Source organism: Heterodontus francisci, chromosome 31 (assembly GCF_036365525.1).
Source record: "Heterodontus francisci isolate sHetFra1 chromosome 31, sHetFra1.hap1, whole genome shotgun sequence".
NCBI lineage: Eukaryota > Metazoa > Chordata > Chondrichthyes > Heterodontiformes > Heterodontidae > Heterodontus > Heterodontus francisci.
Genome location: NC_090401.1, coordinates 45,814,424 through 45,839,153, shown reverse-complemented (window position 1 = coordinate 45,839,153; position 24,730 = coordinate 45,814,424). Strand labels below are relative to the sequence as shown.

At 43.6% G+C, this 24,730-nt stretch overlaps 1 protein-coding gene across 1 annotated transcript in view; it reads left to right on the top strand.

The window, feature by feature from the left end:
- Nucleotides 1-20,633, top strand: part of LOC137347222 (glucocorticoid modulatory element-binding protein 1-like) — a 52,990-nt gene extending 32,357 nt beyond the window's left edge. Inside the window, exons 5-9 of the mRNA XM_068011464.1 lie at nt 2,279-2,436; nt 6,970-7,095; nt 11,390-11,527; nt 17,255-17,377; nt 18,829-20,633. Coding sequence (XP_067867565.1) covers nt 2,279-2,436; nt 6,970-7,095; nt 11,390-11,527; nt 17,255-17,377; nt 18,829-19,550 — 1,267 coding nt within the window. The 3' untranslated portion in view covers nt 19,551-20,633. The remainder of the gene's footprint in view (nt 1-2,278; nt 2,437-6,969; nt 7,096-11,389; nt 11,528-17,254; nt 17,378-18,828) is intronic.
- Nucleotides 20,634-24,730: the final 4,097 nt, after the last annotated feature.

Below are 24,730 nucleotides of genomic sequence, written 5' to 3'. Positions count from 1 at the left end.
CTACTGCGTTTTCTACATTACAACAGTGACTACACTTCTGAAATACTTAATTTGTTGTAAAGTGCTTTTCAGCATACCATGGTCATGAATGTGCTATATAAATGCAACTCCTTTCTTTCGTTAAACCTTTGCTTTTTCCCTTCAAAATTCTTTTCAAAATGCATTTTTTTTGCCCAAGTCTTCAGTCACCATCTTGAAACTTTCTCGGTTTAACTCTGTTCCTTTTTTCTACTATGCTACAAAACACATGGGAGTGCTTTGTTTATTAAAGGTGTTACAGAAATGCAAGTTGTTCTTTGTGGAATGTCTGCTATGCTCACTGGAGCCCTAATATGGTTATTGCTTTACTTTCCTCTTGTTTTTTCTGAGCTTCAATTGTCATTATGTCAACCTACACACTCGACCTCTGCCCTGCATCCTTATTGTATGAGGCCTAGACTTCCTTTTATCAGGAACTCAGAACTGTCCAATTGCTCAGTCTTCTCTCCCTTCTATAATTGATAAGTTTTATATAAAAGGAAAACTTGGTGTTAGTATTTGTTGATGACTCTAGATCCTGTTTCCTAATCTTTTAACATTGTTTTTTCCTGTGCAGTGGGCTTTTTCAGCTAGGTTTATCTTTTTAAAAGTTTCAAATTTAGTAGTTTTGTGTGCTTTCGCTTGTGCCTGGCTGATGGCGCCTCAGCATGAGTTCACACATCAGTCACATATGGAGAAATCTTGGATTGTATGCTCATGATTTTCCAGTGTACGTGTATGAAGGAAGGCGAGGCTCCCCATAGGTAGTGCGTGTTGGAAAAATTCTGGAATCTTGTCAATTTTTCTTCCCATCTCTTCTCTCAGAACCCTGTTGTGAATCACCTATAATTGGTAGTAGTCACCACCAAGAGCATTATGCTGACCTGCTAACAAGCACGTTATTCTGCAGGATGAACCATAATGCTGCATTTGCATTAGTGTTGCACTGCCTGCATAGAGGCTTTTGAGGTGTTCTTCACCCATGGTGCAGAGTGCTACGATTTCTTTTTCCTGCCCTAGGGGGAGGATATAGTTAGGGTAGCTGAACGCCCACACAGACCAGTGGAATGGTTGTGACACTAGTGGCCTACATGCTGTTGCAGCTGTTCTTTGCTGCTAGTGCTGTGGACTCTACCAGGCAACATAAACAAGGCGACTATTACAGGACTGCCAGCCAATTCAGATGGGGGCAGGAGCTCTTCTATTTGAAGCAGCCAATATAGTGTGAGGTGACAAGTACATTTGACTGTGGGGGTTCCAGTGTTTTTGACTTGCTTCCGGTATTTGTGCTACAATGCTAGGCTGGGATAGCCCTAACCCAAACAACTGTCCAGGCTCACACCTGAAAAGTAACTTACCTTGGTAATGGGAGGTGCTGCAAATGTGACCCTTTGCATGAGGCTTTGCCTTCAAGCAAAAGAGCTTGCGAGAACATTAAAGAAAAAAATTCCAATGGAGCAACCCTGGCGCAGTTAAGTGATTTCTCTGAGGAGTGAAGCACTTTGACTTGCATTTTATACTCTACTGTTAATTGAGAACTCAGGCTTAGGCTCATAGTGCAGAATGCCACTAAAGTTTAAAAAGGTAATAAAAAACAGGAACTAGTGATTGGGTGACACCGTTTTTTTTTTGGCTTTAAAATCCTGTAGACTGTCTGAGGAATACTGAGGGGATTCCACAGTCTTGCGGCCCTGATGAGATTTAGGAAATGAGGAGCTCCTGATTTCAGTCATACTGCTGTGCAAGGCCAAGACCTTCCCCACTGGAGGAGAAAGGAAAAATGTGTCCCATTAAATTGAAGAGAGCCCTTCCATGTCCCTAATGGAAGCTGGGATAACCCAGGCTGATTGTCATGGAATTATACCAAGCAGAAAGAGGCCGTTGGGCCTATCTTGTCCGTGCTGGCTCTTTGAAAGAGCTATCCAATTAGTCCCAATCTCTGTGCTGTTTCCCCGTGGCCCTGCAAAGTTTTCCCTTTCAAGTGTTTATCCAATACTCTTTTGAAAGTTACTAATCATTCTGCTTTCGCCACTGTTTCCCATCTTTTGCTAGAGGCAAAAGAAAAAATGAGGGAACAGTAGTGAATACCAGTTCAGCCCAAATCCCACAGCAGGGTAGGCTGTGAATGAAAGCCCAGAGGCACATACTTCATCCAGCCTATAAGGGCCGTCCATTCGGGTGCGATGGACGGCAAGTGGCTAGAGGTTATCTTCTATGTCCCATGCTCTAAAGGATTATCTCTGGATGCACTTATTTGCAGGAAGATGATGGATTCTGGGCAGTTGGACTTCTATCAACATGATAAAGTTTGCACCAACACCTGCCGCAGCACAAAGTTCGACCTTCTAATTAGCAGTGCCAGGGCACCGGTTCCCAGCCAGCAGAGCAATGTGATACAGACCCCTACCTCCATAGATGGTGAGTATAATGTCACAGAGATGGAGGGAGAAGACTGCAAGCGGTGGAGATGTGAGGTGGCAACAAGGATGTGTCAGCAGTGGCACCGAATGGTGTATATTAGTTGCAATTTTGGGAGTGTTACTGAAGAGGTCTGCACTCTGTGTCTGCTGTGTGTTTTCTGTATTTATTAGAGCTTGATATGATGGGAGGCTGTATAGATTGGGACAGAAAATGCCTCAAAGGGGAAAAAGTTTGGTCGATGTTTCAGGTGAGATCCTTCACTGAAAATTTTCTTGGAATGCTGATTTGCTGACTTGTGCATTTGCAGCATTTCAGATTTTTGGCATTAGTTCTTGTTCTTCATTTCTCTCCCATACAGTGTAGTCTAGTGGTCCAAAGAACATGAGTTCAAAACTCACCATGGTAGTTTGAGACTTTGAATTTCTTTTAAATCTGGGGATCAGTCAACGTAACCTTGAAACTGCTGGATTGTTGTTAAAAACCTAATTGGTTCGTTTACGGAAAGAAACCTGCCATCCGTACCCGACCTGGCTTATATGTGAATCCAGTCCCACATTAGCCTGGATTGACCTAACTGGCCTCTGAAATGGCCTAACAAAGCAGTCAAGGGAAAATGGAGGCGGGTAATAAATGCAGGTCTTGACAGAGGTGTCCACACTACGAGACTGAATATTTATAGAACAGCCGAATCGGGTGCATGCAAATCTTGCCACTGCGAGGCAGCTTGAAGATTTTATTTCTCTTTATTCATTCATGAGATGTGGACATCACTGATAAGGCCACTGTTTTATTGCCTATCCCTAATTGCCCTTGAGAAGGTGGTGGTGAGATGCTACCTTGACCCACTGCAGCCTGTGTGGTGAAGGTACTGCTATAGCTGGTAAAGAGTTCAAGGATTTTAGGCCAGTGACGATGAAGGAACAGTGATTTCCAAGTCTGGATGATGGGGAGGTGGTGGGTGCTCGCATGTACCTTGTCCTTCTAGGTGGTAGAGGTTGCGGATTTGGGAGGTGCTGTTAAAGAAGCCCTAGCAAGCTGCTACAGTGCAGTTTGTAGGTGGTACACATTGCAGCCACGGTGCACTCGTGGTGGGGGAAGTGAAGGTTTAAGGTAGTGGATTACGTGTCGATCAGCGGGTTGCTTTGTCCCGAATGGTGTTGAACTTGAATGTTGTTGGAGCTGCAGTTATCCAGGCAAGTGGCCTGCATTCCAAAACACTCCTGACTTGTTCCTGTACAACGTGGAAAGACTTTGGGAAGTCAAGGTGTCAGTCAGTCGCCGCAGAATACCCTGTCCTTGACTTGCTTTTGTAACCACAACATTTATGTAGCTGGCCCAGATAGGTTTCTGGTCATTGGTAACCCCCATGATTTTGATGGTGGGGAATTCAACGATGGCAATACTGTTGAATGTCAACGGGAGCTGATTAGGCTCTCTGTTGTTGGAGATGATCACTGTCTGGTACTTGTGTGGCATTAATATTACTTGACACTGCCTGAATGTTGTCCATGTCTTGCTGTTCATGGACATTGACTGCTTCATTGGCTGAGGAGTTGCAAATGGAACTGACCACTGCAGTCATCAGTGACTATCCTCACTTTTGACCTGATGATGGAGGGAGGTCATTGATGAAGCAACTGAGGATGGTTAGGTCTAGGACACTGCCCTGAGGCAGCGTTATCCTGGGATTGATTTGATTGGCCCCCAACAGCCACAGCTATCTTCCTGCCAATGGAGACTTTTCCCCCCGATTCCCATTAACTTCAATTTTACAAAGGGCGTCTTGATGCCACACTTGGTCATATGCTGTTTTGATGTCAAGGGCAGTCGCTCTCACCTCATCTCTGGAATCCAGCTCTTTTGTCCATGTTTGAATGAAGGCTATAGTGAGACCTGGAGCCTAGTGGTCCTGGCAGAACCCAAACAGCATTAGTGAGCAGAGACTCATTTGCCCTGTCGACAACCACTTCCATCACTTTACTGATGATTCAGAGTAGACTGATAGAGCAGTAGTTGGCTGGATTGGATTTGTCCTTTTTGTGGACAGGACATACCGTGGCAATTTTCCACTTTATCAGATAGATGCCAGTGTTGTAGCTGTACTGGAACAGCTTGGCTAGGGATGTGGCTAATTCTTGAGCACAGGTCTTAGTGCTACAGCTGGGGTGTTGTCTGGACCCTTAGCCTTTGCTGTATCCAGTGTGTTCAGCCTTTGCCTGTTATCACATGGAGAGAGTCGAATTGGCTGAAGTCTGGCCTCTGTGATGGTGGGGACCTCTGGAGGAGACCAAAAGGCCACTCAGTACTTCTGTCGAAAGATGGTTGCTGACACTTCAACCTTGTCTTTTGTACTCAAGTGCTGGGCTCCACCATCATTGAAGATGGGATGTTCATGGGGCCACCTCCTCTGATTAGTTAGTTTAATTGTCCTCCACCATTCAGGACTGGACGTGGCAGGACTGCAAGATGTGATCCGTTGGTTGTACGATTGCTTAACTCTGTCTATAGCATGCTGCGTCTGCTGTTTTAGTATATATGTAATCCTATGCTGAAGCTTCACTAGGTTGACAACTCATTTTTAGATATGCCTGGTGCTGTGCCTGGCATGCTGTTCCATCCTCCTCATTGAAGCTGGATTGGTCCTCTAGCTTGGTGGTGATGGTAGAGTGAGGGACAAGAGGTTACAGATTGTGGGGGAATACAGTTCTGCTGCTGCTGATGGCCTGCAGCGCTTCATGGATGCCCAGTCTTTGGCTGCTAGATCTGTTCTGAATTTATCCCATTCAGCATGGTGGTAGTGGCACACAACACCATGGAGGATGTCCTCAGTGTGAAGATGGGATTTTTTTCAACAAGGACTGTGCTCATGCCCACTAATACTGGCATCGAAAGGAACATCTGTAACAGATGCTGAGCACGAGGTCAAGTAGGTTTTTTCCCTCATTGGTTCTCTCACCACCTGCCACAGGCCCAGTCTTGCAGCTATGTGCTTCAGGACTCAGCCAGCTTGATCAGTAGTGATGCTGCCGATATACTCTTGGTGATGTGTGGAGATGTTCATGGAGCCTCTGGAGTCACACATAAGCTAGATGGGTAAGGACAGCAGATTCCTTTTCCCTAAAGAACATTAGTGAACCAGATGGGCTTTTACGACAATCCAGTAGTTTCATGGCCACCATTACTGATACCAGCTTCTTATTCCAGATTTATTGAATTAACATTCCCCAGCTACTGTGGTAGAATTTGAACTCGTCTCTCTATCATTAGGCTAGACCTCTGGATTTCTACTACAGTAACATAACAGCTTTCCTACCGTACCCCTAGATGTCACTAGTGCGCTCCTAGGACAACTATGGGGCATACTATAGGGTTTTATCTATGATTGCTGCTCCTTGGATGTTGCAGTGTACCTCCACTGAGCCAACCTCGCATCATAAAATGAGGTCAACACATTTAAATATTGGTCACTCCAGACACTTGGGAGTCTGATGCACTATGCGCCTCTCGGGCTGGAATGTCTGGCCCAGCAGTTATTGAAAGGCTGCCTTTTTAATTGCAACAGATTGAGACCCATTGTCCCCACCCACCTCCCCAAAGAAGCAGAGCATTTTCACGAAGAGTTGCCCTATTAGGAAGCGATGGAACATCACTTGGTTTTTAATGGCTTCCCCTGAATTTCCCATTCTAAACCGGTGTTCTGTGTAAGGTGCATTGCTCAGGCTCTCCTGCTGTATTATGAGAGGATCCTTAGTCAGAATAACAGTTGGAGTCTTGATGAACCAGTGCACAGTCTCTGGGCAGACGGTCAGCTACGCTTTGTGTTACTCAAGTAAAGATCAGGCCTCCAGGCTCAGTGATACAGAAATCCTGGTTCTAAAGTGCTTCATGAACTAGATTATTTCAGAGGTATAGAAAATAATGAGAGGGTTGGATGGCATGCCTATTGATGGTTCATTTCAGTTTGATAGATTGGGGAGAACCAGGGGATGTGCATTTAAGCAATGCAAAAGTAGGAATAGGCTAGATGTTAGGCAATTCTATTTTTTCCTAGAGAGTAGTGAGCCTCTGGAATACATTGCAGGTTGCTGTTGTGGGTGCTGACTCTCTGCAGGCCTTCGAGAAGGAGCTGGACCGGTTCCTGACTGGGGCAGAGATCACATAATATAGAAGGTAAGTGGATTAACAGTTAACGTACGTATTGCCTGAGGGAGTCGGCGAGGAATTTTCCAGAGTGTTTTCATTGTTAATTTTCCTGGGTGGGGGAGGTGCGGGGAAATTTGATTATATGGGGTTGAGCATGGGACAGGAAGTGTTTTAATAATGCTCCAGGAATCATGAGTGTGAGGCAGGATTGATGAAGCAGCTAGTCTGTTCCTGCCTGTCATTTTCATTATGTGGGATTGCTTCCTTTTTGGTGAAGACTGGTGCAGTGAGGTTGCAGGTCAGGGGAGAGGAGAGAGACTTCGTCTGCTCTGACACATCAACAAACAAAAATAGTTACAGTCTGAGGGCTATCTGTTCACTTTGCAGGCAATGGGGCCCACATTACTGTGTCTGAAGAGAACACTGAAGAGTGCATTGAGTGGAGTCCAGCCCTGACCACAGTTGCAGTTACGACAGAGGATTTAAGCAGGAAAGACGGCGAAGAGATCTCTGGTGAGTTCAGTGGGCCTCTTTGTTCTGAGCTGCAGTCAGACTGAAACCCTTGTCGGAATGTTTCACATCTGGAGTAATGTGTACAGTTTTGGTCGTCTTACTTAAGGAAGGATAAAATTGCATTAGAAGCAGTTCGGAGAAGGTTCTTTCGACTGATTCCAGGGATGAAGGGGTTATCCTATGAGGAAAGGTTGACCAGGTTGGGCCTATATCCATTTGAGTTTAGAAGAATGAGAGACTATCTTATTGAAACATATAAGTTCCTAAAGGGACTTGACAGGGTGGATGCTAGAAGGGTGTTTCCACCTGGGCGAGACTAGAACTAGGGGACACAGTTTAAAAATAAGGGGGGGTCTCATTTAAGACGGAGATGAGGGTCGTTAGTCTGTGGAATTCGCTTCCTCAGAGAACAGTACATTCGGGTCTGAGTTAGGTAGATTGTTGATTGATAAGGGAGTCAGGTATCATGGGGGGCAGACAGTAAAGTGGAGTTGAGGCCACAATCAGATCAGCCATGGTCTTAACAAATGGCAGAGCAGGTTCGAGGGGCTGAATTCCCTACTCCTGTTCCTAATTTGTATGTTCGTATGTAATTCTAGCTAACATCAGGGATCATTGCCTGTAGCTGGCACAGGAGGTGTGCAAAGGCTTTGCTAGTCTTCTAAATTAAAATTTGGTACAATAAATCATTAAACAAATTTTGTTGGTTACAAAATACTGTCATTCCACAACACCGTACCAATTAAGTGCCCTGCCTTGTAGTACTGAGCGCTATAGTCCAACAAGGTCTTGCGTTCAGTCCCCAGACTGTGCTGATATCAGCAGTCGGTCACCTTAAGGAGGGGTAAGATCAACTTGGCCTGTGAATGAAAAGTATATGTAAGGATGCACATTTATATGCCAGATTAGCTTACCAAAACCACTGTGTACAATTACATATGAAGGATGGGCGTATGGTTGAGCACTGATGATTAAAAAAGGGGAATTAAAAAAAAAAAATTCTTGAAGGAAGAATGACTGACAGTTGGATTCTTGAAAGGTACTAGAGGATTTTCCATGTTAAATTGGATGATGTGCTGTCTTAAAAGGATAGGGGTATTATACCTTGAATGCACAATTTATCATTCAGTGAAGATGGAGTTATGTCACTTTAAAGCCACAAAGTATAAAGACAGGCTCTGGTAACAGAATTTAGTTGTTAAGGAAACTGTGCAGATTGGAATGTGGTTGTCAGTTTCAGGCTGCAACTCCAGAATGACCCAACATTTTAAGATTGTTTTGCAACAGTGATATCTGTGTGTGCTGGATATATCATTTCCTTATATTATAATGACCATTGAACGATCAACACAATTATCAAAATACCTTGGCACTTTAAAGACCACTGAGATATTTATATATCTAATGTGCATAATTTCTGCAACCAGGGACCCTTTCCCACAATCACCCCTGCTGGTAAGTGCATGTGTGGGAACATGGTCAAGTTCAACTGTGGGAACATGGTCAAGTTCAGCTGTGACGCTTTCTTTGGTGGAATAACTCAGCCACACTCACTGTTCAGACCTGCATGTGAGGAACAGCTACTTGGAGAAATACTGGAATGGGAGGGAACATAGAAATAGTTGATGTGGCACTTCTGTGCATGGTCTTAGTACTGAGCTCACCCCTCATAGGTCAGTAATGCAGCGATCCACTTTGTAGCCTCTAACAAGTAAGTTTGTATTTGATTTATATCAGCTTGGATCAGTTGATGTCAGAAAGTTGCGGATACAATTTCCACTCCAGCACCTAAACACAAAATCTAGGTTTAATACTTCACTGCAGTACTGAAGGAGGGCTGCATTATCTGAAGTGCTGTCTTTGAAAGAGGATGAAACTGAAGCCCCATCTCCTTGTTAAGGTGGATGCAAAAGAACTGGAGCAGCCTGTTTTCCCAGTGTCCTGGCCAATATTCTCCCCTCAACCAACACCACTTAAACAGATAAAGTGGTCATTCATCTCATTTGTTTATGGGATCTTGCTGTGCACAAAGTGGCTGCTGCATTTGCCTACATAACAATAGTAACTGCACTTCAAAAAAAAAAATTTTTTTAAGCTGTTACGTGCTTTAGCATGTCCTTATGGGAATTTTGTTACTTTTTTTGCACTTTGACAGTGCTACCGGAAACAGGAAATAGCTGCTAAAATAAAAGCAAAATACTGCGGATGCTGGAAATCTGAAACAAAAACAAGAAATGCTGGATTCACTCAGCAGGTCTGGCAGCATCTGTGGAAAGAGAAGCAGAGTTAACGTTTCGGATCAGTGACCCTTCTTCGGAACTGACAAATATTAGAAAAGTCACAGATTATAAACAAGTGAGGTGGGGGTTGGGCAAGAGATAACAAAGGAGAAGGTGCAGATTGGACCAGGCCACATAGCTGACCAAAAGGTCACGGAGCAAAGGCAAACAATATGTTAATGGTGTGTTGAAAGACAAAGCATTAGTACAGATTAGGTGTGAATATACTGAATATTGAACTGCAGCAAGTGCAAACCTGAAGAAAAACAACCTGAAAAAAACAGTGGGTGAGCAAACTGAACAAACTAAGATGAACTGAAATAATTACAAAAAAAGATTGTAAAAAATGTAAAAAGGAATGCCAAAAAAAAAGGAAAAAAAAAAAAAAAAAAAAAAACTAAAAATGACTAAAAATGAAAGTAAAGTGGGGGGCTGTCATGCTCTGAAATTATTGAACTCAATGTTCAGACCGGCAGGCTGTAGTGTGCCTAATCGGTAGATGAGGTGCTGTTCCTCGAGCTTGCGTTGATGTTCACTGGAACACTGCAGCAATCCCAGGACAGAGATGTGAGCATGAGAGCAGGGGGGAGTGTTGAAATGGCAAGCAACCGGAAGCTCAGGGTCCTCTACATTGGGGAGACCAAGCGCAGACTGGGTGACCGCTTTGCGGAACATCTCCGCTCAGTCCGCAAGCAGGACCCTGAGCTTCCGGTTGCTTGCCATTTCAACACTCCCCCCTGCTCTCATGCTCACATCTCTGTCCTGGGATTGCTGCAGTGTTCCAGTGAACATCAACGCAAGCTCGAGGAACAGCATCTCATCTACCGATTAGGCACACTACAGCCTGCCGGTCTGAACATTGAGTTCAATAATTTCAGAGCATGACAGCCCCCCACTTTACTTTCATTTTTAGTCATTTTTAGTTATTTTTTTTTCTTCCTTTTTTTTTGGCATTCCTTTTTACATTTTTTACAATCTTTTTTTGTAATTATTTCAGTTCATCTTAGTTTGTTCAGTTTGCTCACCCACTGTTTTTTTCAGGTTGTTTTTCTTCAGGTTTGCACTTGCTGCAGTTCAATATTCAGTATATTCACACCTAATCTGTACTAATGCTTTGTCTTTCAACACACCATTAACATATTGTTTGCCTTTGCTCCGTGACCTTTTGGTCAGCTATGTGGCCTGGTCCAATCTGCACCTTCTCCTTTGTTATCTCTTGCCCAACCCCCACCTCACTTGTTTATAATCTGTGACTTTTCTAATATTTGTCAGTTCCGAAGAAGGGTCACTGATCCGAAACGTTAACTCTGCTTCTCTTTCCACAGATGCTGCCAGACCTGCTGAGTGAATCCAGCATTTCTTGTTTTTGTAACAGGAAATAGCTGATGGATCTCAGCTACCAACTTATCAGATGAGGGCAGATGGAGAGTGTGATCATAATAGTGTAATTATTCACAGATGTTTAAATCTAAAATTATGAAAAATGCATGCGCGTCAAGAAAACTTGGAGGGCCAAGGCTCATAGGATAGGTGCCACCATAGAAACATACAGCATAGAAGGAAGCTCATCATGCCTTTGCCTCCACCCCATCCCAACTTTTTTCCCCTATAGCCCTGCAAATGTTTCCTTTTCAAGTGTATCTCCACAAGGTTGAAACGTACAGAAAAAGTGATTCCACTGATGGCTCGACAAGTTTATTCAGTGTTTCAGTCAGCCCATAGTATATTCTGATCCAGCTGAGCTCTGGGAAAGGATGGCAATAGGGGTGATAAGCTGGGTTGAGGGCTTCTGGACTTAAGAGGACAAACATTGAAACAGAGGAGTAGAGGCAAGTGACAATTATATGTTACTGACAAATGGGTTATGGAAATCTGTATAGGAGGAAATGGAGCTTGAATGTTTGTTTCACAGCTACTGTCAGTGTGGGTTTCTAAAATACTCTGAAACTTCATCTTGGACTTAGTGGTGCTGACAGAATATAAGATTTCTAGAGTGGTTTTATTTCTTGCTGCAGAGGACACCCTGGCCTTCTGGAAAGGAATAGCAGATGTGGGTTTGCTGGGGGAAGTTGTCACTAACATTCAGAAGGAACTGATGGAGATGCTGGCCGGTGTTCAGCAGAGGATGGGTCAGACTCCGCTGGAGATCACAGGTAGGTGACAGAACATTTTGCTGCACTATGTATTCGGGTGCTAGCTGTCTGGCATTTCTGTGAAGGTGACTTCCAGTCTAGTTCCTGCGTGAAACCCTTCAATTAAGGATCCTGCAGACACCAGACTGAAAGGACTGTGCCAGGGTGCCCCTGGTCTCGTAAGTCCACCATTCAATGAACTAACTCAACATTTCTAATGGGCGATAGAAGTTAATTCCCTTTATGAACTCTAGATTGAATAATCTAATTCTCTCTTTGCTTGACTCCCATCCTCCATAAACTCCAGTTTGTCCAAAACCCTGCTGGCCATATCCCACCTGACAAGTCCAGCTCGCCCACCATCCTCGCTGACTTGCATTGGTTCCTGGAGTCTAAATTTAAAACTTCTGCCCTCATCTTTTAATTTCTTTGTGGCTTCCCTTCCCCATCTCTAGCCTTCTACAGCCCTACCAAACCCCCTCCCCAAACATTCCAGTCTTCTAACCCTCATCTCTTCTGCTTCTCCTCCACCTTCACCTCACCACTGATGGCTGTGCCTTCATTTGCTTGGGCCCAACCTCTAGAATTCCCTCTTCCTCTTGCAGCTTTCTCATCCTTTAAGATCCTCCTTAAAACACATTTCTTTGAAGCTTTTAGTCAGCTCCCCAAATCTCCCCTGGTCTGGCTTGGTGTCAAGTTTCTTCAAACCTGGTTAAGTGCCCTGGGACATTTTGCACGTGAAAAATGCTATTGAAATGTCAGTTATTTTTGTAACTCTGTTAGCAGTTTCCTGTTTCCCTTCCAATTGTGGCTTAATGCAGCAGTGTCCAGGCTACAACTGATGGCCTATATAGTGCCCTTGAAACCTGACCACAGCCCTCAAAGCCTAAGGAATTCAGTCCTATTTACAGTTATACTCCTTCCTCTATTCTTGGTCCTGTTTGTGTTTTGTGTGCCTGGAGGTTTGAAGAGGGCTGTTCTTGGCACTGTTGCCTCACTGGTGAATAAATCCTAAATCAGAACTCTAGATCTGTTGGTATCATCAACTTAAGATGTATGTAGATCAATTTGAATGTGGATATAAGCTTTACATTTGGCCCATGACTATTTATGTACGTAGGTGGCCCATGTAGAAAAACGTTTGGACACTTCTAATAAATTTTTCAGTCTAATGCCATGTCTGTATAATTTGGCTAGCAATGGCTGTCTGCAACTAACGCCCATAATTATGGTGTGTCACTGCAGTTTTTTCTGTTTTCAAATGAGATCTATTGGATAGGCTGCTGAGATTTCTGCATTATTAAATCCACTACCTGGTGTGATGTGGAGCCATAGTGTCCAGGAATGTTGCAGGTTTGATCCCTGCTCTATATTGCGTTAATTACATACGAAGTAGGAGTAGGCAATTTGACCCCTTTCGAGCCTGCTCCGCCATTTAATAAGATCATGGCTGATCTAATTATCGCCTCAACTCTACTTTCCCGCCTACCCTGATCCCCTTTGACTCTCTTGTTAGTCAAGAAATTTCTTTACCTCTGCCTTAAAAATATTCAATGACCCTGCCCCCACCACTGTCTGGGGAAGAGAGTTCCAAAGAGGCTCGACCCTCTGAGAGAAAAAAGATTCTCCTCATCGCTCTCTTAAATGGGTGGCCCCTTATTTTTAAACTGTCCTCTAGTTCTAGTCTCTCCCACAACGGGAAACATCCTTTCAGCATCCACCCTGTCAAGTCCCCTCAGGATCTTATATATTTCAGTAAGATCACCTTTCATTCTTCTAAACATTAATGGATACAGACCCAACCTGTCCAACCTTTCTTCATAAGATAATCGCATCCCTCCTCTCCCCCCCCAATCCCAGGTATCAGTCGTGTGAACCTTCTCTGAACTGCCTCTAATGCATTTATATCCTTTCTTAAATAAGGAGACCAAAACTGTATACAGTACTCCAGGTGTGGTCCTCATCCGTACCCTATACAACTGTAGCAAAAATCCCAACTTTTATATTCCATTCTCCTTGCAATAAACGACAACAATCCATTTGTCTTCCTAATCACTTGCTGTATCTGCATAACAACCTTTTGTGATTTATGTTCAGGACACCCAGATCCCTCTGTACCTCAGAGTTCTGCAGTTCTTCTCCATTTAAACAATATGCTGCTTTACTATTCTTCCTGCCCAAGTGGATATGTTCACATTTTCCCACATTATACTCCATTTGCCAAATTTCTGCCTACTCACTTAACCTATCTATATCCCTTTGCAGACTCCTCATGTCCTCTTCACAACTTACTTTCCTACCTATCTTTTGTGTCATCTGCAAGTTTAGCAACCATACATCAGTCCCTTCATCCAAGTCATTGATATAAATTGTAAATAGTTGAGCTTCCAGCACAGATCCCTGTGGCACTCCACTCGTCACACGTCACATCTTACCAACCTGAAATGACTTATTTACGCCCACTCTTTGTTTACTGCTAGCTAACCAGTGTTCTATCCATGCTGATATGTTGCCTCCAATGCCATGAGCTCTTATTTTGCTTAGTAACCTTTGATGTGGCACCTTGTCAAATGCCTTCTGGAAATCTAAGTATAGCACATTTACAGGTTCCCCTTTATCCACTTTGTTACAGTCCTCTGGGGTAGAGAATTCCAAAGATTCACAATCCTCTGAGTAAAGAAATTTCTTCTCGACTCTGTCTTCAGTGGCTTCCCCCTTACTTTGAAATTGTGTCCCCTGGCTCTAGACTTCCCAACCAGGGGAAACATCTTAGCTGCATCTACCCTGTCTATCCCTTTAAGTATTTTGTCGGTTTCAATGAGATCACCTCTCATTCTTCGAAACTCTAGAAAATACAGGCCCAGTTTCCCCAATCTCTCTTCATAGGACAGTCCCGCCATCCCGGGAACAAGTCTGGTGAACCTTCATTGCACTCCCTCTATGGCAATAGTATCCTTCCTAAGGTAAGGGAAGGGGACCAAAACTCCACACAGTACTCCAGGTGCAGTCTAACCAAGGTTCTATACAATTGAAGCAAGACTTCACTACTGCTCTACTCAAATCCTCTTTGTGAAGTTATATGCTTTTTCTTTCAATTTGATACTATCTTTAACTTCCTTAGTTAGCCACGGACGGAGCATCCTTCCCTTGGAGTCTTTCTTTGTCACTGGAATGTATCTTTTCTGCGTATTCTGAAATACCTCCTTTTAATGTCTTTCACTGCATCTCTACTGACTTATCCCTTAACCTAATTTGCCAGTTTATTTTAGCAACTCTGCCTTCATGTCCTCATAATTGCCCTTATTTAATTTTAAAACAGTAGTCTTAGATTTGCCCTTCTCTCCCTGAAACTGAATGTGAAATGTGATCATTATTATGATCACTGCTGCCTCGGGATGCCTTCACTCTGAAATTGTTAATCCTGTCTCATTGCACAGTACCAGATCTAGTATAGCGTGCTCTCTGGTTAGCTCTAGTATGTGTCGCTCCAAGAAACTGTTCCGAAAACACTCAATGAGCTCATCATCCAAGCTACCTTTGCCAATTTGATTCGTCCAATCTATATGTAGATTAAAATCACCCATGATTATTGTACTTTTCTCACAAGCCCCCGTTATTTCATCCTACAGCATGGTTACTGTTTGGGGGCCTATAAACCATTCCAACAAGTGACTTTTTATCTTCACTATTTCTCATCTCTACCCAAACTGATTCAACATCTTGATCTCCAGAACCAAGGTCATCTCTCTCTATCTCACCAATGCCATCCTTAATTAACAGAGCTACCCCTCGACCTTTTCCTAGCTTCCTGTCCTTCCTAAATGCCACGTACCCTTGAATATTCAGGTCCCTGTCTTTGTCATCTTGCAGCCATGTCTGTGTAATGGCTATCACATCGTACATATTTATTACTGTTTGAGCTGTCAATTCATTTGCTTTGTTATGAATGTTATGTGTATTCAGATAGAGCATTTAATTCTGTCTTTTTACTATTTTTCTAACCTCTAGTTTTATCTGATGGTTCACTTAGGTTTATGCGCGCTAGTCCTTCCTGCTACACTCTGATCATCATTTCCCTTATTGCTACCTTGCTCTTGCCTTCCCTACTTAACTCATCACATCTTCTCAAATCCAGATCCCTCGCCCCCACTATTTAGTTTAAAGCCCTCTCTACTGTCCTCGTTATATGACCCACCAGAACACTGGTCCCAGCAGGTTCAGGTGGCGACTGTCCCAATGGTACAGCTCACAATTTCCCCAGTACTGGTGCCAGTGCCTCACAAAAACCCATTTCTCCCACACCAATCTTTGAGCCATGAGTTTAACTCTCTAATCTTATTTACCCCATGCCAATTTGCTTGTGGCTCAGGTTCTACTTTGTAATTTAGACCCTAGCTGCTCATACTCCCTCAGCAGAACCTCTTTCCTAGTTCAATCTATGTCGTTGGTACCTACATGGACCACAACCATTGGATCCTCCCCCTCCCACTGCAAGTTCCTATTAACTAACCCCCTCCCACCCGCCCGCTTGAATGGCTTCCTGTACCATGGTCAGTTCATTCATCCACCTTGCAGTGCCTGCTGGAGCTGTAGCTGTGCCACTACTGGAGATGGGGCGGAAGGTGTGTGGTGGGTGGGAAATGGCCAGAATTCCCAATCCTGATCATTATACTAGTGTTGCCTGCTGGTGTATGTGAATATCTAGTGAGGATATCAGGCGTACTGTGATATACTCCACAGTTGAGTAGCTTGTTGATGATGCTTTTATTTGCATATGAAGGATGAACACGTACATGAGGCACTGGATTTTTTTTTTTATTTCATGTGATATGAGCATCGCTGCCAAGGTCAGCATTTATTGCCCATCCTTAATTGCTCTTGAGAAGGTGATGGTAACGCGCCACCTTGTCCATGCAGTCAATGTGGTATAGGTACACCCACAGTGCTTTATTTCTGTCACAGTTTGATACAGCTGAGTGGCTTGCTAGGCCATTTCAGAGGACAGTTAAGAGTGAGCCACATTGCTATGGATCTGGAGTCACATGTAGACCAGACTGGGTAAAGATGGCAGATTTCCTCCCCTGAAGGATATTAGTGAGCCAGGTGGGTCTTTATGACAATCCAGTAGTTTCATGATCATTATTAATGAGACTAGCATTTTATTCCAGATTTATTAATTAATTGAATTTAAATTCCCCATACTGGGATTTGAATTCATCTCTCTGGAGCATTAGTTCAAGCCTCTGGATTGCTAGTCCAGTAATTGCCCTTACAAAGGCAATGGTGAGCCATCTTCTTGAACTACTGCAGTCCATGTGGTGTAGGTACACCCACAGTGCTGTCAGGAAAGGAGTTCAAGGTTTTTACCCAGTGACTGTGAAGAAACGGCAACATAGTTCCAAGTCAGGATAGTATGTAACTTGGAGGGAACTTGCAGGTTGTGGCGTTCCCATGCGACTGCTGCCCTTGTTCTTCTAGGTGGTGGAGGTTGCAGGTTTGGAAGGTGCTTTCAAAGGAGGCTTGGTGAGTTGTTGCACTGCATTTTATAGATGGGTGCACACTGCTGCCATTGACAGGGAGTGAATGTTTAAGTGGGTGGATGGTTGCCAGATACTGTAGGATTATCCCAGCAACAGTCAATGCCTTCAAGAGAAGAGACACTTAGCTGGTCTTGCAGGCTGATGGATATGAGGCCAGTGATCCCTATTCTGGATTCGAGGTATTAGAGTTTTTGTGCTTTGGTTTCAGATGCTGCTGTTCTGAACAACATGGCACACACTTTTGGCCTCCTGGAGACTGTAAAGAAGGTTTTGGACAAAAGGAAGAGTCAGACAGATCAAAGCCAGGAACAGATTCACAGCGACCTTGCAGGTAAGTCACCTTTTCTGCACCCTCCCCCCACCCCCCAAGTGAAGGTAACAATTGAATCAGGACACTGGTTCCAGGTCCAAAGGGGCAAGTACGTCACTTGTTCTCAGGCATCTGCCAGCACAGCTGTGAGATCTGCAAGAGGTTCATGAGGGCAACGAGGGTATGGCTTTCTCTCCAAGGTAAGCACCTGGTCACCACTCAGACCCTCCCCCACAAATCAATCCTCCAATTAACCCAGATAGTGGAGTATATTGCTAGTTAAGGAAGCCTCAGGCTCCGGTCTTTCGTATTTAAGTCAATATCCATCATTTTTTGTTACTCCAGTTGCATAGGAAAATTAGGTTTCTCAGTAGTTGTGTTGCTCTAACTGTGGGAAGCCTGCTGCCTTCACGTGATGCACTGTTTGCTGTTGAACGTATAGAGATGGGGTGCCCTCCATCAGCTGCTCTTCATAAAGCAACAAGTCTGGCTCCTTCATCCCAAAGGCATTAAAGGCCTATAAATATCGCATCTATTGTAGGGGTAAGGGAGTTGTGTGGTAGGGTGGGGTTGGTGTTTTTTGTTAGGCAAACCCCTGCTCCATACTGTTGTTCTCTGGGGCTTTACATTGAGGTCTGTTGTCAATAATAAAACATTCCCACCCCAGCCTCTAAAATTTGGTGCAATACTCAAAAATCACTTGAAGGAACTGAAGGTTGCCTACATTTGGTTTGCATATCCAGTTGGCAGTTGCTCGGCATCTCCTGTTTGGCATCCAATCTGATCCTAGCTGTTGATTTTTTGGGTTGCTTTGTAGAATTCCTGACATCTTGGTAACTGACTGACCATCTTCACGGTGCAGCAACAACTACTTATTTGATTAGCACCTTTAGCACGGTGAACTGTCTTAAAACATTTCACAGGAGCATTGGCAAACAAAATTTGACACCATGCCACATAAGATAATAGGGCTAGTGACCAAAAGCTTAGTCAAAGAGGTAGCTTTTAAGGAGTGTCTTAAAGGAGGGAGTGTGAGGCAGAGAAGTTTCATGAAGGAATTCCAGAAATTCGGGCCTAGGCAGCTGAAGGCACAACCACCATTTGTCGGAGCAATTAAAAGCGGGGTGCAGGAGGCCAGACTTGGAGGACTGCAGATCTGTGGTGGAGGCTGGAGGAGGTTACAGAGAAGGGAAGGGGTGAGGCAAGGAACTCTGAAGTGTGGGGGAGAAGAGGGAAGAAATTAATATGGTAAAAATAGATGCTTTCTACCGGTTACATTTGTATATGGTGACAGATAAGGGAGTTTTTTAAAATTCAAAGTAGCTCTCATTTCTTTGCATTGTCCTCGTTTAATGATCTATTCATTATTAATTGGTATTAATGTACCCAGTTGCCAATGTCAACGTTGGATATTGAGCACCACTCTTTTATCCCCCACCCTCTTTCTAAACCCCTCCTCTTCCCAACAACAGAACTGGAACGTCAGCTGGAAGAGCAGAGGAGACGAGCCAAGGAACAGAAACTGAAAAACCAAACTCTGCAAAATGTGGTTCTGATGCCGATTGCTACTCCCAAACCCAACAAGCGCCCCCGACTCCAGAGACCCGCCTCGGCCACCATCCTGACCCCAACCACACCTGTCCAAACACCCCAGTTCACTGTCATATCACCTATTGCCATCACTCCAATAGGAACAAACTTTTCTGTCGCCAATGTTACAACTATGCCCATGGCCATTGGCCAGCAGTCCAGCCCTGTCACAGTACACACGCTGTCGGGTGGGTCCCAGCTCTTCACCAGGTATGCCGGCATGGTCACTGCGGCCAAGACGACTGCCTCTGACACAGTTACCATTCATCCCAGCTCCAGCCTCGCCCTGCTGAGCACAGCCGCCATCCAAGACAGCAACACCATCACGACCATGGCCGGCATGAATGTGGGCCCCGTGGAGCTGGTCACCGTGGACTCAGGCCTGGTGTCTGTCGTTCAGAGCCACGGCGTTGACCATTCAGCAGCAGAATCGCAGACTGTGATTGAGATTCACCCTGGGCCAGAGATGGATTCGGACCCAGATGGTGTAGCGGAAGCAGAATGCGATGACAAGGTGCCTGACACGGACAACGAAACCCAAATACAAGCCATCGAAGTTGTGACCCAGGAGGAACAGCAGAATGAGAGAAATGAGGAAAATTAATTAAAAAAAAACTTGAGCTATTGAAGTACTTGCTTTGCTGTATCTGAATGTACTGTTACCAAAACATGGTTATGTGTAAAAGGTATGAATCTCAACACGAGGATTTTTTAAAGGAAAGAATGCAATATAATGATGCATTCTTTGCGCTGTGTTCCGCCTATTCAGCTCGACCCTCAACCTTGGATCAGGATTCGCTTCAGTTTGCCTTGTTTGCAAGCTGCCAACGACCAGGTGGTGTTTGGGTAGCATGTTAGCATCTTGACCTTAGCAATCTCGCATTGTCTGCCCCATCCCCTTCCCAGAGCAAGGGTGCAAGCCCGAGTTCACTGATGTAATTGAATATAAGAAATACCCTCCCAACCCACATACTTCCAATTGATTGCCACAAATCAGCCACCACTGACAGTTCCAACACCGGATGGGTTGGTTTAGTTTTACTTAAGCTTAGTCTGATAGTGACATCCAATTTTGATTCCTTTACCTGGAAGAGATGGGGTACTCTTGCTGCATGAAACAAAGCAAACATTTTAAGGGTCATTGATACTCGGTGACAAAGCCGACTCAAAAGTGCTGCATTGGGTACTTGGTGGGAGTTTTGGGAGGCAATCACTACAAGCGTAACAGATTCGAAACAACTGCAAATGCTGTAAATCTGAAGTAAAAACGCAAAATTGCTGGAAATGCACATCAGATCTCAGCATCTGAACAATCAAAACACGAGTCTGCATCTTGATGTCCCTCTTCAGCTTAAGAAAAAAAGGATCCACTTGTAAAACATTAACCTGTCTTCTCTTTTCAGATGCTGCTGACCCTTGCTGTGTGCTTGTATTTTTACTGTTTTAAGTGTAACCCTCTTGCATATTCTTGCCAAAATTTGAACGAGCCTCATTTGTGTAAGGGCAGCTTCAGTGTGTCTCCTTTCCAATGATGTTTTCAGAAGTTTCTTAATGTGAGCCTGTATTGTTTTCATTTGCTTCTTATTATGAATCCACACTATGTACATTTTTTTACTAAACCAACAAAAAATGCATAGCATTCCTGTATAACAATTAAATGCATGTAACAGAAAGGTGATTGAAAATATTCAAATGCTTTTATTTCTGTGTCATACCTGAAAATACTTTTTCTATTTTTGTAATTCCCATCCCCCTACCGTTACCACCATTTTGTTGCTGGCAGATGGATACCAGAACCTAATTCAACACAAAAGTGATTTCAAATTCTGATAAGCTGGCATTAGCTGAGACTACAGTAGGGGTCACTACAGCTGGCCCTCTCACCTCTTGGCTAGTGAAAGCTGCTATTCAGTGTCTCTTGCTGGAAAGTTTACCCATTTTGGTGTTTAGTGATGCTACATTGTTTAGCTCTTCTGGGTCTCAAGCCTGTGGGGGTCACTGTCTGAGCTCACACATGAAAGCCCTTTGCAGTCATTGATTGCTTTTGAAACAATTTTCCATAAACAGTGATAAGATGAATGACGAGTTAACCGGTTCTTCCTGGTGTGAGTTGAGGGAGGAATGCTGGCCAGGGCACCAGGAGAACTCCCTGCTCTGGGATCGTTGCTTCCACCAGAATCATCACACACGGCCTTGATTTAGCACCTTCAACAATGCAGCACTCTTCAGTAATGCCTGGGTTATGTGCTCAAGTCCTGCAGTGAAACTTGAATCCGGAGCCTTCTGACTCAAGGTAAGAGTCACCGAGCCAAGTAATACTTACATGGTCATTGGGCATGGTAACAGAGAGCAGTTGTGGAACTGTATATCAGCAAGGGTCAGCTTTCCAGAGAGGTGGGGTGAATATAGGCTTTTCCATTGAAACCAAACATTCCCTGAGAATATCTGAGGTGTGAGAATCAAGCTACATTGGAAGCATACAGCACGTACAAAGTAGAAACCCAATTTATTATAATCATTGCATTAGAAAACTATATTAAAACCATAACATGGTCATTTTGCTCAAACCTCACCTTTAAGATATTGCTTAAGAAAGAGAACAAACTTGCATTCATATAGATCCTTTCATGATCTCAGAGCCTCCCAAAGTGCTTTACAGAAAATGAAGTATTTTTTGAAGTACCACCTTGACCAAGATTTTGTCTGCCTGTCCAAATGTCTCCTCCATTGGCTTGGTGTCAAATTTTTATCATTACTTTCCTTGGGATGTTTTTCTACTTTAGAGGTGTAGTATAAATGCAAGTTTATTTTTTTATTTAGAGATACAGCACTGAAACAGGCCCTTCGGCCCACTGAGTCTGTGCCGACCAACAACCACCCATTTATACTAACCCTACAGTAATCCCATATTCCCCATCACCTACCTACACTAGGGGCAATTTACAACGGCCAATTTACCTATCACCTGCAGGTCTTTGGATGTGGGAGGAAACCGGAGCACCCGGCGAAAACCCACGCAGACACAGGGAGAACTTGCAAACTCCGCACAGGCAGTACCCAGAATCGAACCTGGGTCCCTGGAGCTGTGAGGCTGCGGTGCTAACCACTGCGCTATGAATATTTCATCGTCAAATACCTGTAGCTTTCCTTGCATTTTTCTTTCCCTATTCTCATTTGAATATTCTGACTGTTCCTGTTGGACTGTTTGGCCATTAGCAGCAGCCATCAGCATGTTACTTGGGACCTTGGGCAATGAGTGTCAGGAGGTTATTCAGTTGCTGGGGTATCAAAGCCCAGAGTCTTATCCTGTCTTTGCTTTAAGTGTCATGCCTCCCACACTTGGTGAAAAAAAGAAGTTTTAAGGACTGTGTTAAATTACAACTGTGATTTTGACATCAAAAGTACGCCTTTGGCTGTAAAGTGCTTTGGGACGGCCTGAAGTTGTGAAAAGTGTTCTATAAATGCAAATCTTTAAAGGAGGAGAGAGAGGTGAAGGAAATCGGTGATGTGTAAAAAGCCAAAATTGGAGAATGCAGATAGCCCCAGAGAAAAACTACCCCTCATTTTCCATCAATTGATTGTAGATTTTCAAAGTCCTGGTAAGGGTATGCATAATTTGGGAAACAGATAAACACTCATTGTTGCATTAGGAAATGCCTTCTGAGGTTTGGGATAAGACTTCTTGTTGGGCCAGGGCTAAAGTAGTTTGCACCTGGCTGAGCTATTTTTCTGACCCAGAAATGGAAAATGTGTTCTGTTCTCCAGTATTGACATTCTTCACCTTAATCAACACAAAATACACTGCTGTCCATCCCTCGAACCCAAAAAAGCATAGACGAGTTGTGATAAATTGTTCCTTTTTAACTAATTGCTGGTATAACCTATGATTTCACTGAATAATTGCATGAACATTGTGTATTACTTGTTCTCATTTACCGATTACTTCCCATGCCCTTCAGTCCTCTGACTCTGGGCTTTTGTGTGTACCCCTCTTCCTCAGCTTCATCTTTGGTGGCGGAACCTTCAACCCTGTTGGCCATACTCTCTGGAAGTGTGTCCCTAATCACCACCCCTCTCATTGCCTTTGAAAGTCATCTAAAAATCTAATTACCCTCCATGCTTTTGACCATTTTTCCTAAATCTTCCAATGCTTCTTGGATAGATAGAAATTACATTTGCCACATTGTGCGTATGGTTGTCTTGATTGAATGACTTGCTGATACTCTAGGCTCAAGCCTGGTACTTGCGTAAGGCCAACATCTTCAAGAAAGGAGTGGAGAAAATTGGGGGGGGGGGGGAAATTAAAAGTAAAAAAAACCCCTGATAATTCAGAGGTCTGGCTGTTGTTAGAATGTGTACCTTTACCCAACATCATGACGGTGGACTGTGTTCTAACCTATGGTTATCGCACATGCAACTTCCAAGCATTTGCAACTCAGTCCTATTTGTTTGAATTTTGTTGGCATGGAGGTTTGGAAGGGGCTGTTATAATCATTGTTGCTTCATCAGTGGATAAGGATTTAGGTGTCAGCATTGGCTCGGGGATAGCAATTTTGCCTCTGAGTCAGAAGGTTGTGGGTCAAGTCCTCCTTCAGAAACCTGACCACGTAATTCAGGCTGATGCCTACGTAGTACAGAGGGAGCACTACACAGTTGGAGGTGCTGTCCTTTGAATGAAGATACTAAACAGAGGCTCTGTTTGCCCTCTCGTGAATGTACAAGATCCCAAGGCACTATTTCAAAGAAGAGCAGGGGAATTCTCCCTGGTATCCTGGCCAATATTTATATCTCAACCAACAACAGATTATCTGGTTATTAATCTCATTGCTATTTGTGGGACATTGCTGTGTGCAAATTGGCTGCTGCATTTCTTACATTAACACTTCTTATTTCATGCATAACAGTGACAACACTTCAAAAATGATTGGCTGTAAAGTGCTTTGGGATGTCCTGAGATAGTGAAAGGTTCTATGTAAATACGAGTCTTGCTTTTAATCAAAACACTCAAGATCTGTTAATAACTTCAGATGTGTGGAAAATAATGGGAATAAGGATTTAAGCTTTATATGTGCTACACGAAGGCAAAAGGCTTGGACATCCTACTCTAACATAATGTCATGATTACCCACAGAGCCGTGCAAATGTGATGATACATATAATAAATTAAAACTGGACCAGATGAATTTTCAGAGATTGAAAACTCAGCATTATTTTCAATTAATAATGATACATGTATTAAGTTTGGGGAAATAGAATTCTACTTATGTTGATGTCTGGCGATATCCTGCAAATAACCAAGTAATGTGAAATCAGTTGTTCGGGATGATTTAAGCTAGTGTATTGACTGATTCTAAGTTGCGGTTTCCAGAAATTCCAAGTGATTGCAGCATCATTGAGAAGTGAAAGGCAATACTTAATGACACCATAGAATCATAGAGTAGGAGGCCATTCAATTCATTGTGTCTGTGCTGGCTCTTTGAAAGAGCTATTCAATTAGTCTCACTCTTAAAGGTCACAGACCTGAAACGTTAACTGTTCCTCTCCACTGATGCTGCCAGACCTGAGTATTTCCAGCACTTTCTGTTTTTATTATAGTCTCACTCCCTCGTACCTTGCCCATAGCCCTGCAAATTTCTCCCGTTGATAGCTTTCACAGAAAAATGGATAAGTATGGGATCAGATGCCATTTATCACACTTTAAACACCAAGTGGAAAATCCTGTAATCCAATGTAATAAATAGGTACTAAAGCAAATGAAGATTCCAATGAAAGGTCATTGACCTA